The following is a 15,717-nucleotide window of genomic DNA, read 5'->3' on the forward strand; positions in this document are numbered from 1 at the left end:
GCTTTTGGGTAGCGATTCTACAGTTTCAATGTGACTCACGCGTGACTGGGGTACCTGCTGTCTCTCTCCCTCCTTCTTTCTCTCACTCTCTATTTATCTATCTATCCATCTTTCTTCACTGTCTTCATTTTCAAGGCAAAGCACAGAAGGAAACACACTTTCTCTGGATTTAATTAGCCATGTGGATCTTGTGTCATTGTGTGTGTGTGTGTGTGTGTGTGTGTGTGTGTGTGTGTGTGTGTGTGTGTGGGTGTGTGTGGGTGTGCATGTGTATATTTCAGCATCCTTTATTGTTCCTTTGCTCACATCGAATCAAAACGCTAAGGTATAACCCCTTAATCTCAGTTCTTGATCTAAAAGTATCAAATTCAGTAACATGGATTTACTAAGTAACTTCAACTAAACTAGTATGAATGCTATCTGAATGTGTATCTAGAATGTGAGCCTGGGCACAAACAAGAACAAGGTGTGCCAGTTAGGAGGAAATAAAATGCACACAATAATCTTCAAGGTTTTGGGTAACACTTTATTTGAAGGTTACCTACAAAGTGTCTTCAGAACGCATTCATATGCACTGGATGAACATTTCACAAAGTCATGCTGGAAAATTTAAGACATGCTAGAGAATTCACAAAAAGGCTTATTTTAGAATGCTTTACAGTATTCGAGGTTTTAATGCACCTTCATTTTGTCTTTATGTTCAACAACCAATGTACTTTTGTACTTCAACTTGTATTTTTTATATCTTACAAGTTATACACTTGTTTTTATTAACAGCACATTCGTGGCACATCGAGAAATATTTAGAAGGTAAATATAGTTCTTTCGCAGTGGTATAAATGTAAATTTGAGCCCCAAAAATCATAAATAAGAATAAATCAGGCTTCATAAATAAAAAGTTGTACTGGAATAGATCTTTATAATTATTTTATTACAAGTGCAGAAAAAGAAACGATCCTAAAGTATTAATCCTCAGTAAATCCATCCATAACATTCTAAATTATTATAAAGCACTAACTTTTCCAAAGGGTCATGGATGGTCCGTTTTTAAAAGCAAGCTACTGATATGCAAGATATCAATTCAAAGTTTACAGTAACAAAAACTATGGGCAATAATCGTAATCTGCATGTCTTTGAATTGTGAAAGGAAGTCCATCAAGGACGGGGAAAACATGCAAATTCCACAACGCAGAAATCGAAAAAGGTGCAAGGCAACAGTGCTAACCACTAAGCACCGATACTATATGACAATATACCATGTTATACTACTATGCTAGTAGCTTTCCTGCTATACTAGACCACAACACTATACTACGACTTACTTACACTATCCTATCACACTATATTTTACTATACTGTACTGTTTTGTACTACGATTCCATATTACACTATACTACACACACACCTACTATAAAATACTACTATATTATTTTTTTCTGTGGTACTATAATACCACACTACAATATATCAATATATTTTACTACTATACCCCTATACTATGCATTGCTACACTACTAGTCTACTATACTGTATGAATATACAATATCAGAATATACTACCCTGTACTGTACTATACTGTGCTATACTATACTATACTACTACTACCTGTATACAGCAGCTTTCTATCTCAAGCAAACCCTCTACTAGAGCTCTGCTGAATTCTTGCATCTGATTGGTCAGAAGATGTTGATTGGTTGCGTATACCAGAGGCTCTGGCATTCAATCCAGCTGTAATGCAAATAACAGGTTTACGCTAGAAACTTGAAAAGTTGAAAAGTTTTCCATTTCAACACAACATAATTCTACCCAGGATAAGCAGGACGGAAAAAGATTGATGTAAGATGTGCTGTTCTTTAATAAAAATGAATATAACCTTGTAAGAATTACTGTTCTCAGAAAAGAATCAACTTTGTGGTAGTAAGATTTGTGTGATACCCCGCTGTCAGTCCCATCCGTCACTGATAATTTTACTAAAACAGCGCACCCCATTGTTGTGTTGTATTTCTAACTTCTCGCTATGGCACAGTGCCAACGAACTTTCGAGCTATCCTTTGCGGGTCCATGCATATGGGTGTGTGTGTGTGTGTATGTGTGTTTATGTGTGAGCGTGCAATTTTCAAATTGCAGCGCACATGTTCGTTGTAGCTGATAATTGGTCGACTCTTGACTTGTCAGGTGCAATAATGAACAACATTTCCCATGTGCCTGAGCGCCTCTTCAAGAATAGTCCTGCAAAGTGCAAAGAACCCACGCTGGAAATCGTATGTGATGCTGGTGTCAGTGTGTGTAATGATAACACAACAAAGCGTTATTGTCCCGTCGAGAGAGGCGAGATCAGAGGCCTTCAAAAAAAGCCTGAAAAATCAGTAGAGCCTCCTGCTTACGTTAAATACGAATTTGGTATGTAAATACAATTTTTTCTTTTCATACGCACCTCTATTTTTTAACCCAATTGACCCAAGTGAAATGTGTGTGTCAGTGTCTATCCGGTTTCTCCCCCTCTCTCTCTGTTTCAGGGTTAAGGACCTCTCAATGGTTCGGTCACTCTATTGTGTGTGTATTGTGTTTAAGTGTGACGTTGATTTATGAGTCCTAAACACTTTATACACATTGTGTGTGTGTGTGTGTGCGTGCGTGTGTGTGAGAGAGAGAGAGAAAGTGAGTGATTATGGAGAGGAAGTTACTCTTTATAAACTTCAAGAGAACGCACAGACACACACAAAGTGTTAGACAAGCATACACTCAATATCTTACTATAAACTTACTTTTTGTCCAACACACCCAGTCACACACTAGAGCTTGATTGGGATTTTTTTACTTAACTTTTTTTTATTTTTTAGGGGTCAGGGGTAGCTCAGTGGTTAAGGCGTTGGACTACGGTTCAGAAGATCCCAGGTTCAAACCCCACAACCACCAAGTTGCCACTGTTGGGCCCTTGAGCAAGGCCCTTAACCCTCATCTGCTCAGATGTGTAATGAGATTTAAAAAATAAATAAAAATTGTAAGTCGCTCTGGATAAGAGCGTCTGCCAAATGCCTAAATGTAAATGTTTTACCGTCAGATCACTTGACTCAATTTGATTCATCTATAGGAGTCGACTTCTTTCAACTCCCAAATGAATCACTGCAATTTTGGTTTAAACCAGGTGAACATGTTTCTTTGGAAGCTTACTAAATAATAAAATAGTAAAGCCAAAGCTTATCTACTTCTAAAAAGTAAAAAAAGAGCAAAACAGTGAGATGGGGGGAAAAAAGCGATTCTGTGCTCAATAGAATCAAAAGAATCGCGCTATTCACGAATGTAGTTTTGCTTAAAAAAACTTTCTTTGCGTTATACTGTACGTATACGCCTGTCATCTTTCACCCACACAGTCTGGGTTCAGTTCAGTTCCCGCCTCGGGTCTGTCTGCATGTTCTCCCTGTGCTTGGTGGTTTTTCTACAGGTTCTACGGTTTCCTTCCTCAGTCCAAAGACATGCAGATTAGCCTAACTGGCGTTCCCAAGTTCTGTGATACATATACAGGATATTTGTCCTTTGGCAAGGCTTGGACAATGGGTTACATCATTTCTATAGATTTTCAATGTTGGTTTTAATGGTGGGTTTTATGAGAATCGCCCCTCCTTTCTCATCCGAGCTTTGGCAATGGGGGATTGGTTCTCATATGGACATAGAGTTAAGGGCCTTGCCCAAGAGCCCAACTGTGGCTTGATCTTTATCAGCATAAAATCCGCTAACAATAAACTGATAAAAGTATATTGTATAAAATGTATTAAATGCTGTTGTTTAAACTGATCAACCTCCTGGTGGCAAAAGAAGCGTCAGGCTGCACGACACCAGCGCGTCATTGATGACTGTCCTCTAACGGCATGCTCCCCCCAACTGTTTTACTCCTTTCCTATTAACCTTAGTTTTTTCACATGTCAGGTTGAATAACATCAACTCTTTATCTCTGTAAGGTTACATACATTTCCCAGTCAGTGTTAGTTCTCATATTTCTGAATTGTGTGTGTTATATTGAAAAACACACAGTGATCTTTTTTCTCAAGTGAAACTGAACCATGTCTTTAAGTGTGTTTCACAAAAGATCGGTGTGTGTGTGTATGTGTGTGTGTATATATGTGGTGGTCATATGGAGTTGATCTCAGCCTCACAGTTTGATCTTCTGACTGTCAACTGCCCTGTCTGACCCCCATATTAGACCGCATAACTGCCTGTGTGTGTCAGTATATATATGTGTGTGTGTGTGTGTGTGTGTGTGTGTGTGTATGGATAGTAAGACACAGCATCCAAAGGTTAAGCTGCCTTTCTCTATGCATCTCTCACACACTCATCACATACAGAAAGATGGAGGACTGTTAAAATCTTTCTGGCTCGCTAGATTCTTCCAAACGTTGTTCATACACACAAAAATAAAAAAAAGTCTCTAGTGTGCGACTTGACGTTTCCAAAATCTCATAAAATCCAACGATCCCAAATGGAATGTCGGATATTCAAAGTCTACGGTAAACAACAACAGCTGGAGCTGCAACATGTTTACAAACCAAGGACTGCTAAACACTACCGTGTGTGTGTTTTTATATGTTCGTGTGTGTTTGCATTTGCGCATTAGTGTGTGCTTGCATTCTCGTGTAGCAAGAATGGTTAATTTGCCAGAAAGTGTTTTTGATTCGGGTGAAATATCAAAAATGTCGGTGAGTTGACAGAAAAATGTCAATATTTCATAAAAATCATAATTTGCTGAGATACCTTAACATCGATAGTATATAGTAGCAGAAGCCAGTTGCTTGGACTACCTGAAGTTGCTTATGTTCTAAAAACAGCATGTCCGAAAGTGTGTTTTTCTTTTATATGCTAGCAAGTTGCTTATAAACAAAATGTCAGATTTAGAATCTTTTTCATTTCAGGTTGTAATTTTTATCTGTTTATAATTACTTAGTGTGGAACTGTAAAATGCAAGTAATTATAAACGGGGAAAAAATTACGACCTGCCCTTTTTTAAAAAACTGAACCAAACACCAGACAAGCAGCTGGATTAGAAGGTGTGAAAGCACCAGTTTTGCAGTTCATGCATTCAATTTAATTGCTGTACAACAGGGCGCACACACACACACATATAACATTCCCCAACTTTAACCTTCATAGACCACCTACTGAGTTAGGTAAGTAGCCACATGCACCAGTGTGTGCACATGTGTGTGTGTGTGTGTGTGTGTGCTCTGCTGAGGTTGCATAATCCGATAGGGCTAGGATGTATATCCAATATTATGTACGTGTACACAAACTGATTTATTAGCTCAGTTGTATCTCACAAGCATGCTCGCACACACACACTCGTCTACTCTCTCCATTCTCATAACACCTTAATGTTATTTCCTCAAGGTTAAACTCCTAGACAGAACCAATCTATCCCTGAGTCACGGACCAGAAGGATCCCTTTCGAAAAAATTCAGTAAAAAAATCACTCCATGCTGAGAATAGCGTGCCGTTTTTCGGCTGCGCAGAACCCAATGCTGGACTGAAACGCTTCCAGGAGAAAAACAATGCAAGGGCAGAAAAAAATTAAAAAACACAATGGCTCCAGACTTCTCTAAACACATAGCAAAGGTCTGTGTTGTCTGGAATGCCAAAAAACCTAATTTCCTTTAAACACAAACATCATGTTGTTACGCAATTATTATATAACCAATTACACAGTGTGCGCATCAAAACATTTGGTTATGCTAAGACTCAATGATACTAACAAAGTTAGGACAGAGCAACACACTGTGTCTGTTTCTAAACAAACTTGTTTTCGCTAGCGGGAGTTTGTGTGTTTCTGCGCGTTTTTTGTTTTTACCAGAAAAATTGTAAAAGTAGAAAAAACTAGAATACGTAAAAGTAGAAAACCAAAGTTAAATCAAAGTTGTCTAAAGTTAACATTATTGATCTTAATGTGTTGGTAAATTGCTAAAAAAAAAAAAAATTGCAGTGTAATGCTACAAATTGTAGATTTTTTAAAATGTTTTTCTCAAACAACAAATTTTTTTTAAGTAAAGTAACACATTTACCATGGCGCTGGTGCTTACAGTGTTCATTTAACCCCAAAAGTGTCAAGTTAAGTGTTTTTGTATAGAAGACAGGATGCCAAAAGTGTGTTTTGTTAAATCCTGCTACTAAGACACAATGCTGAAATTTGTGTTAAAAAAAGCATTAAGCTACTGTATAACACTTTTTCTAAAATGTGAAGCTAAAAGTAGTCATTTTTAAATAGTATTGTTTCATTTATAAACAATACCAAACGATCTAAATATTGCACCTTTACTGAGGCACTCTGGTAAAAGTAACGAGTAGAGAAAACCCCCACTAAGGATGTTACTGCAGTTGTAACATTCCTACCAAAAACGTGGTGCTAATAATCTTGATTTGATATGTGATATATGTGATTAGATTTATTTTATAACCAATTGGAACGTTGGAAGCATTTTTACTAAACTTATTGTATACTTTTACTAAGGCATTGTGCTAAAATCATTAAACATCCTAACTGTTCAATTTTAACTGAGGCACAAAAAGTTTGAATTGCACCCGTTTTTTTTTTCTCAAAACTAATGTTAGACACAATAATTATAAGAAATTATAAGAAATACAGAAAGCTGTAAAATAAATAAAACTGGAAGCACCAGTTTTAAGATTTTGTGCTACAATTGTTAAGATAGGAAGTCTTTTTTTTTTCTACTACAACCCCATGCTAATATTGTGAATTTCAAATAGTTTTCATAAATATTTTGTATTTTTGTATTTAATACAAGAATTTTACTAAAAGTTTCTATGTGCTAATTGTTGCATGTCTAGAAAGACATAATGCTAAATATATGACGGCAGTGTTTGTATTAGTGTTAGTACTTTTACTAAAGTTTTGCTAAAAGTTATTATCAAAAACAACGCTTAAAGTGCTAAATGTTGTACTTTTGCTTTTCTACAGGACAAAAATAGTGGTTTGTTAAAGTTTATCAAAATATTCATGTTAGACATGATACAAAAGTTATGAAGCTACCAAAGTTAAAGTTAAACAGTGTTGAAAAAATAAATTGACGTAAGGCAAAGGTAACAACGTTTCGCTATGCTTTTTACTCAGACATGCTACTGAACATCTTTTTAAGGGTCTTGTGCATCATAAAAAAGTCTAAAATAATTTTCACTGTTGAAACTTAAATAAACGATAGCTTTATTGCAAACCTGTGATTTTTCTCTTCATAGCCAGAACCACATTGTGTGTGTGAATGTGTGTGTGCGAATGTGTGTTGATAGAAAAGCTCTAAAAAGAGTGGAACAATAGTAAGAAGGGACTACATGCACACACAATCACTCACACACACACACACACACACACACACACACACACACACACACACACACACACACACACACACACACACACACACAGAGCCCTTGGAGTTAAACAAACTCATAAGACACCTCTATCTTCTCTAGCCATCTGCTCATGCTCTCGCTCTCTCTCTCTCTCTCTTTTGTTGGAATGTGGAAGCTCCCTAAACGTCCGAAACCTTCAACCTCAGAAAAAGAGATGGAGAGACACAGAGAAAGGTAATCTGGTTCATTTTTAGGTCCAGCCTTTAAATCTGTCACCAAATGAGGGACAAGAAGAAGGATAACGATGTTAAATCAAAGAAAGAGAGAGAGAGAGAGAGAGAGAGAGAGAAAGAAAGAAATTGTAGTATTAGATCAGACAGATGGTACAGACTCTCATGTAACTATGTTCTGTAAACAAGGGCAAAGAGTAAGTAAGTAAGTGTGTGTGTTTGTGTGTGTGTGCGTGCGCGCGACGGAGTAAGATTTAAAGGTGCAATCAGTTACTCTTCTCTTTGTGTGTTATTGTCAATATAGAGAAGCTTTAGTTCAAAAAGTGAAAAAAGGGAAAGAAAGAGACAGAAAAGATGAAGGACACACACTCACACACACACACACTTTCTGAAATACACAAACACACACTGATTGCTCATGCATGGACTAAAAATGGCTGGATGAAGATGTTCCTGCGGACAAAAAAATATGTAAACCGTTTTGTGTGCGTGTGTGTTCGATCCTGTTTTGTTGATCATCATCAAACATGCGCCAGCGACACAGCCTGGAACACACTCTTTTAACATCATTATTTCATCTAAACACACTGTTTCTGTTTTCTTTGTCTCCACTTTTTCTCCATCCTGCAGTTTTTCACTTAGATTCCTGACAACGTACTCAGAGAAGTGTACATGCCACGAATTTTTTTTTTTTTTTTTAATAAAAAAGAGGAACATGTAATTGTTGATATGTTGTTTAGCATTTATAAAAGGAGTCTCCAGTATCAGCAGTAAGTTCTCCACCACTGAAGAGTCTTCAGGGCCGTGGAGAGAGAGAGAGAGAGAGAGAGCGTAAAAGGAGCTGGCGAGGACATGAGTCTTAAACGTTAGATAAAAGCTGATAAAAAAAAAAGCATGACGTTTTAGTCTTTTATTACGTTAAAAACAAAATATTTATTTTCTTAGAGGACATGTTGCAGGGCTGAACCGAAAGAGGACAAAAGAAAAAAAATCCAATTTATGCATGCGTAACAACAAGCCTGTAATAACACAAAATTTTCGGTTCCAGCTGAAATTTCCTTCAACGCATATATAGAGTCACATTTGGTTTTGATTTGAGGAGTGGCTCGGCCTCAGCCACCCAAAAAGTCAGCCTAAAGTTTCATCCGATCCTCCAAACCCTACACTCCCCCCCACCACACACACCCACCCTCACCCCATCACCACCACTACTCTCTCTTTTCTGCTGCACAGGATTTTAACTTGATCCCGAGGGGACGATTTAGCAGGAGCACGAGAGAAAGCATCACGGCATAGTAGTACTACTACACGGTTTCGGCTTCGAATGTTTTCCTTTTTTCCCAACCGCTCTCCTTTTCTCTGGAGAAGGAAAAAAATTCTATTCAGCAAAGACTTAAAGGGTCATCTGAATTTAACGGTCATTTATTGCCCCCTGAGCTAAAGCTGGTGGCACAAAAGCAGGACCACCCGGCTTTAAATCTGCCCCGAAAAACTCAGATCCAGCGTAATTACCCCCTTCGCTCTGTTGGAGACAGGTATCAGAAGAGGGGTTGAAACACTCACTGCTTGCTGCTTTCCACATCTTTAATATGCCCCCCTGCATCCCCCACCCTACCCCCTAAACTCTCCATTTTTCTTCCTGGACTTCTAACAAAACTGAAAAAAAAAAAAAAAAAAACGTTCTTACCATCCAACTCCCTCAGTTTGGCCATGATTTAAATGAGTAATCAGTTATAAGAATAATCAGTAAAGTTGTCTGACATCTTGATTTGTGGAATTCGTGCCAGCTGATAAGATGGCCTGGGCAGGAACTTCGACAAAACACAGGATACGCACACACTTCCCTCTCTAAGACAAAACCCAGCAGTCGCCTCTGTGAACCAGTTATAGTATGAGCTTGGAACAATAAGGATAGCCTGCCAAAAACACAAAATCCCACTTACAACAACCATGACTTGCTCAAGTGCAAGGTTATTTACATCTAACACAACCCAGATCTCTCAGAAAAATACATAAAGCAGGGTTTTAATTAACAAATATACAAAAATGTGTGTGTGTTTTAACTTGAGGAGTGTAGCTGCCAGTTTTTCCATCAGAAAACCTGATCCCCCCAAACCAGGCCAATGACTTCAGCATATGTTACAGCACAGCCATGAATTCTAATTTTCTTGGACCTTTTCAAGCATAATATGCAAGAGCCATCAGAATCACAGGCACACATTTCCAAAAACGTTTAACCTAATTAGGTTTTCCCAGGAAAATAAGGCGAACGATGCAAACACGACTAAGCAGGAAAATAGCCATTACTCACCTCAGCTCTCTGAGTTCGAGGTTGGCTGGTCTCTGTCTCAATGGCGTAGACATCCAGAAGGTACAAATCAGCTCCTTGCTCCCTATCCAGTTCTGTTGCTGTCTGGATCATGCCCGTGTGACGGCCAATGGTGAAAAGCCTTCCCACGGCTTTTCCGCCACTCCGGACAGCCACGATGAAATACTCCACTTTGGTGCCAGAGCCACGTGGGCTGGATGCGTCTAGTGAGATGACGTTGGTGCCAGGAGGTTGACCTTCCTTTAAAATTGTAATATATTTGGGTTGAGAGAAAACTGGCCCATCAGCACCTTGTAAAATGATAGTTAATTCGGTACGGGATGTTTTTCGCTCTGTACCATGGTCGGTGGCAGAAACTATGAGACTGTAAATTAGTTTCGAAGGAACAAGCTGGGACGCCAGTCGGATGTCACCACTGTACCTGTCCATGATGAAAGTATCCGAGTCGTCTTTGACCAGCTCGTACTCCACCTCACCGTTTGCACCCTCATCAGGATCGTAAGCTAAAACTGTTGTCAGGATCGAGCCGATTACAATGTTGGGTTCAGCCACCAGGGCGTTCTGGGAGATGAAGTTTGGAACATTGTCATTTTGGTCAGTGACCCAGATTGTGACATTCTTCAGTGCAAAACGACGGAACTCCACAGGAACTGCTTGATCTGTTGCTTTTATAGTCAACTCAAACATGTTTGAGAACTCTCGGTCAATCTCGCCATTTGTCGCGATGACACCAGTGATCGGATTGATGCGGAAGTGGTTTCCTCTTGGAATTTGCTGTATTATTGAGTATTCCAGCTGTCCGTTAATATCTGCGTCTGTGTCATGAGCTGTGATTGCCATGACAGAAGTGGACAGAGGAAGGTTTTCAGGGATGGACTTAAAAATATCACCAGGAGTAAAAACAGGAGGGTTGTCATTGAAATCTCGGACATGAATAATAAGAGGGATGGAAGAGGATCTTTGAGGCCTGCCATTGTCCTTTGCAGTGATGTTCAGTTTGTAGATGGACTGAGTTTCATAGTCTAGCTTTCGGACAAGAAAGATGCTACCAGTGCTTGGACTAATACTAAAAGTGCCATGATTGTTGTTAGCTGTGATGCTGTATGTTATATCAGCATTGGAACCCGAATCTGAGTCAGTCGCTGTGATGGATGCCACAAGCTCTCCAATTCTCATGTTCTCAAGAACATCTACTGTAATTGTGGACTTTGGAAAAGATGGAGCGTTATCATTCTCGTCTAGAATGCTAATACTCAGTAGGCAAGAAGACGATAGTGGGACTGCTCCAGAGTCTTCAGCTATGATCTTAAGAGAGTAAAAGGATGTGACTGCATAGTCCAAATTTCCCACAAGTGTGACCTGACCAGAATTGCTGTCAATGCTGAATTGGCTTTCCTCATTACCTTCCAAGATGTGGTAGCGCACCAGTCCATTTTTGTTCTCATCCACATCTGAAGCAGATACTCTCAAGAGCTGTGTCATGTTTTGTGCCAACTCTGAGATGGATGCCTGGTAGATGTCCTTAGTAAACTTGGGTGGACTGTCGTTGATATCCTCAATGTAAACTTGCACTTTGGCTTGGTCTTTGAGGGGCTTAGGAAGTCCTTGATCAGACGAAATAACCGTAAAGGTAAAAACAGCCGTGCCTCTCTGCCTCATCAGAGATTCCCTGTCAAATTGTAGTGTGCTAGTCAATTCTCCAGTGATGGCATTCAGCTCAAAGTTTGACTGTGGTGTTTCAAAAGAGTACCTCACCTCACTGTTTGGCCCAAGGTCTTTATCCTCTGCAAAAATTTGTCCGACTAGTGAACCCCGCGGCTGCTCTTCCTTGAAGCGGAACACATAATTTGTGCTGTTGAAAAGTGGCCGGTTATCGTTTACATCATCTAGAATAATGGTCACGTTTACACTAGCGCTTAGTGGCTCTACTGCTCTGTCCCGTGCCACAAGTAGAAGATTGTACCTGTCTTGCACTTCTCTGTCCAGCTCTGCCTTTATATATAAATGTCCATCAGGGAAAATCCCAAAAACGTCATTAGTGTTTCCACCAGTAATGTCATACACTATTTCTCCATTTACTCCAGAGTCTTTATCTGTAGCGTCCACCTTGAAGAAACGACTGTTCACCGGTTCTGACTCCAAGATAATAACTTCATACGAGAGCTGGTCAAAAACAGGTGCATTGTCATTGACATCATAGACACTGACAGTCAAGACCAGGGTGGAGGTGCGTTGGGGAACACCACGGTCAGAGGCCAAAACCTCGACCTGGTATGAGCTTGTGGAGACCTCTAGCGACCCAGTAAGTGTGATAAGTCCATGTTTCTCATGAATATGAAAGAGTCCTTTGGGGTTTTGCTGGAGGCTATACTCTATCATACCATTAGGACCTTCATCGGGATCAAACGCTTTTGCTTGAAATATGTGATGGCCAGTCTTCCAGTTCTCTACCGCGCTTACATGCTCCACTGGATGGAGAAAATGAGGAGCATTGTCATTCAGATCCTTTATTGTGATGTTGACTAAAGCTTCTCCTGTAACATCTCCACCTCTCGCTATTACCTTCAGCTGATAAAACGCCTGCTCCTCCCTGTCAATTAATCCAGTGGCTGTTATCTGTCCTGTTACACTATTTACTTGAAAAAGGCCTTTCTGGTCTCCCGATGCTATCAAATAACTAATATTGCTGTTCAGGTCAAGCGTAGTAGCTAACACTGTGCCTATCACAGTACCATGGATGGTGTTTTCAAAAATGACAAAGCTGTATTCCTTCTGGCTAAATGAAGGCGGGCTATCGTGTGTGTCGATCACGTTTATGGTTACAATGCCTTGTGTTTGCGAGCGCAGATCTCCTCCATCTGTAGCAGAAACCTGCAACTGGTAACTTGTTTTCTCCTCTCTGTCCAAAAGCATTAACGTTGTGATTTTGCCCGTGTTGCTGCTGATGTGAAACTTGAAAGTGTCTCCAGCAGTGATTGCATATCTGATGGTGCCATTTCGACCTAGGTCAGGATCAGAGGCTGACACGGTTGTGACATAAGATCCAGGAGGCTCATTTTCTTTAATGGTAGCAAAATACTGCACAGGGTAAAAGACTGGCTTGTTATCGTTAATATCTTTTAACGTGATGTTGACTTTGGCAGTAGAATGTAAAGCGGGAGAACCTCCATCCGTAGCTTTAACATACAGTTGGTAAGAACCCTGTTCTTCTCTATCCAGCTCAGAAGTAGTGCTTAGCCTCCCTGTTACTGCATCTAAATGGAATAGCTCCTGCAGGTTAGCTGGTGTTTCCGAGTCAAATATGAACTGTACCGTGCCATTGTCACCAAGATCTGTATCTACGGCGGACAGCAGCAGAAGTTCACTACCTGCTGGTGAATGCTCAACCAGAGATATATGATACATGTTTTGTGTGAATGTTGGGACTTGATCGTTCACATCCATGATGTTTACAATCAGCGTGGTGTATGATATCTTAGGCTGTAGGCCTTGGTCTTTGGCACTTATGTTCAGTGTAATTTCAGATGCAGTTTCCCTATCAAGTGTGGCCGCACTAGTGACCAGGCCGCTGTTCTCACTAATGGCGAACCAACCCAAACTGTTCCCTGACACTAGCGAGTAACGCAGGTTAGCATTCTGCCCAGAATCACCATCAGTGGCTGAGACGCCTTTAATGTAACTGCCTTTGGGTACATCTTCACTAATATCAACTCTATAGACTGCTTCCTGGAATATGGGTGGGTGATCGTTAATATCGTTCACAAATATGACTAGGCTAGCAAAAGAAGATCGAGACACTGGTTTTCCGTTGTCAGACACAGATACCGTAAGGTTATAGGATGATATCCGCTCTCTGTCTAGCACACTGGCCACTTTAATTAAGCTCAGGTTGGGGACAGGAGAAGTGTGCACTTCAAAGTGGCCCTGCTCATTCCCTCCAAGAATAGAAACGGATATATTACCATTAGCTGTGGAAGAATCTGAATCGGAAACTGTCAACAATGCTACTACTGTTCCGATTTGTGCATTTTCATCAACAGAAGCAAATTTCGAAGTGGTAGGAAAATACCTAAACTTTACCACAGGATCGTTATCATTCATATCAAGCAGTTTAATTGTTGCTTCTGACCTTCCTGAAAGTGAAGGAACTCCATTATCTGTAGCATGTATGGTGAAGGAATATTCTTTTTTGCTCTCGTAATCTAAAGCCTCTTTAATAATAATAGTACCTGCTTTTGGGTCTATTTGGAAAGGAGTTCCTTCATCTAAAAAGTACCTGATGTCTGCGTTAGCACCTTCGTCCTGATCTGTGGCTGCGACATGCAAAACGCTAGACCCTACAGCTGCATCTTCGAACACACTTGTTTGGTACTGATCTAAGTCAAACATTGGTGGGTTGTCATTTACATCCTGGACGGTGACGTTTACTTGAAGATAACCGTATTTTTTAGGTTCCCCTTTGTCTTGGACCTCAACAAGAAGCTGGTAGAAGGAAGTTAGCTCCCTATCCAAGCCACCTGTGGTCACTAAATGTAAAAAGGCACCCTCTCCGCTTGGGTTCACAGTAACATCCAGACGAAATGTTCCCTTCTCGTTGCCACTAATGATCCGATAAGTATTGTGATCCACTCCATTGTTGCCAATGTCTGCATCTGTAGCAGTGTCCAGGATGACCTGCCTGCCCCCGACGGTGTCCTCTCTAAACGAAACCGCAATGGTCGCATCTGGGAATGCAGGAGCGTTATCGTTCACATCCAGAACAACAATTCTGACCTCTGTAGGGTATGTGGGCTGGCTGGACAACACCACAACATTGATTATGTCACTTGGCAAGGTCTCTCGGTCGATCACTGAGGAAGTACGTATCACACCGTTTGTGCCATTGATAGTGAACAGCTTGTGATTCTCGCCAAAACGGTAAGTAAATCCAGGTTTGGGGTCCACGGTGCCCACGTAAGTGCCAACTGGCTGCTCTTCCAAAACATGGAACTCGTGGCGAACTTGGCTGGATGACGACCGTTGCCATAAAGTCCATAGGATCAACAAAAGCAGCTGAAACGCAGACAGACTCCTACCTGAAGGCTCCATGCTGAAATTGCCAGTCCAGCTCTCTGGAACAGAGATGCATCCACTCCAAGTATGAAGCACGCTGAGAAGAACAAAAACTTTTGAAAGCAACCCGAAATTGGGCCGTGCATGTATTTTTCCTGCAGCAATGCAAAAATGTATATGTATATTTTAGTTGGTTTTTAAAAGAAATTCTGTGCAAAGGAAAATAATGATGTTCTTCTGTGTTAAATGCATTTAGATGCAACAGGCGTCAATGCAAAAAAAACAAAAAACAAAAAACAGGTATAAATGCAAAAAATACCTTAAATGCAAAAGACATAAATGCAAAATCCTTTAAATGTAAATGTGTGCTGGAAAGCCCATAAGCCCAGTTCTCCGTGTCTCAGCTCTGCTCATAATGCCAGTGATGGAAAAGTTTCCATTGTAAAGAAAGGAAAGAAGTTCCAGCACTTTAAGAAACAATCCTGAAACTGCAACAAACAAAAAAAAGTCCCCGTAAAACACTCTTGTTCTGTAAGAAATAAAAAGTTTTTGGAGAATTATGGCCAGCGCGTTTCTGAGCTCGCAAGTCCAGTGCAATGTGCTGCGGAATAACGGAGCTTAAACTTCACTCCTGTCTCGGAGAACAAAGCCCGAGCGCAGCGAAGCCCCGCCCACACGCATCCCATTCGACAGCTCGGAGAGAGCCCGCATCGTTTCGGCTCTCTGATTGGTCAGCGCGAGGTCCATTCAAACTAA

The 15,717-nt window shown here is 40.4% G+C and overlaps 1 protein-coding gene across 1 annotated transcript in view; it reads right to left on the reverse strand.

Annotated features, from left to right (window-relative positions):
- LOC128544213 (protocadherin Fat 4) overlaps positions 1-15,373 on the reverse strand; it is a 101,222-nt gene extending 85,849 nt beyond the window's left edge. Inside the window, exon 1 of the mRNA XM_053514256.1 lies at positions 9,892-15,373. Within this exon, the coding sequence (XP_053370231.1) occupies positions 9,892-14,997 (5,106 nt within the window). The 5' untranslated portion in view covers positions 14,998-15,373. The remainder of the gene's footprint in view (positions 1-9,891) is intronic.
- Positions 15,374-15,717: the final 344 nt, after the last annotated feature.

Source organism: Clarias gariepinus, chromosome 16 (genome assembly GCF_024256425.1).
Source record: "Clarias gariepinus isolate MV-2021 ecotype Netherlands chromosome 16, CGAR_prim_01v2, whole genome shotgun sequence".
NCBI lineage: Eukaryota > Metazoa > Chordata > Actinopteri > Siluriformes > Clariidae > Clarias > Clarias gariepinus.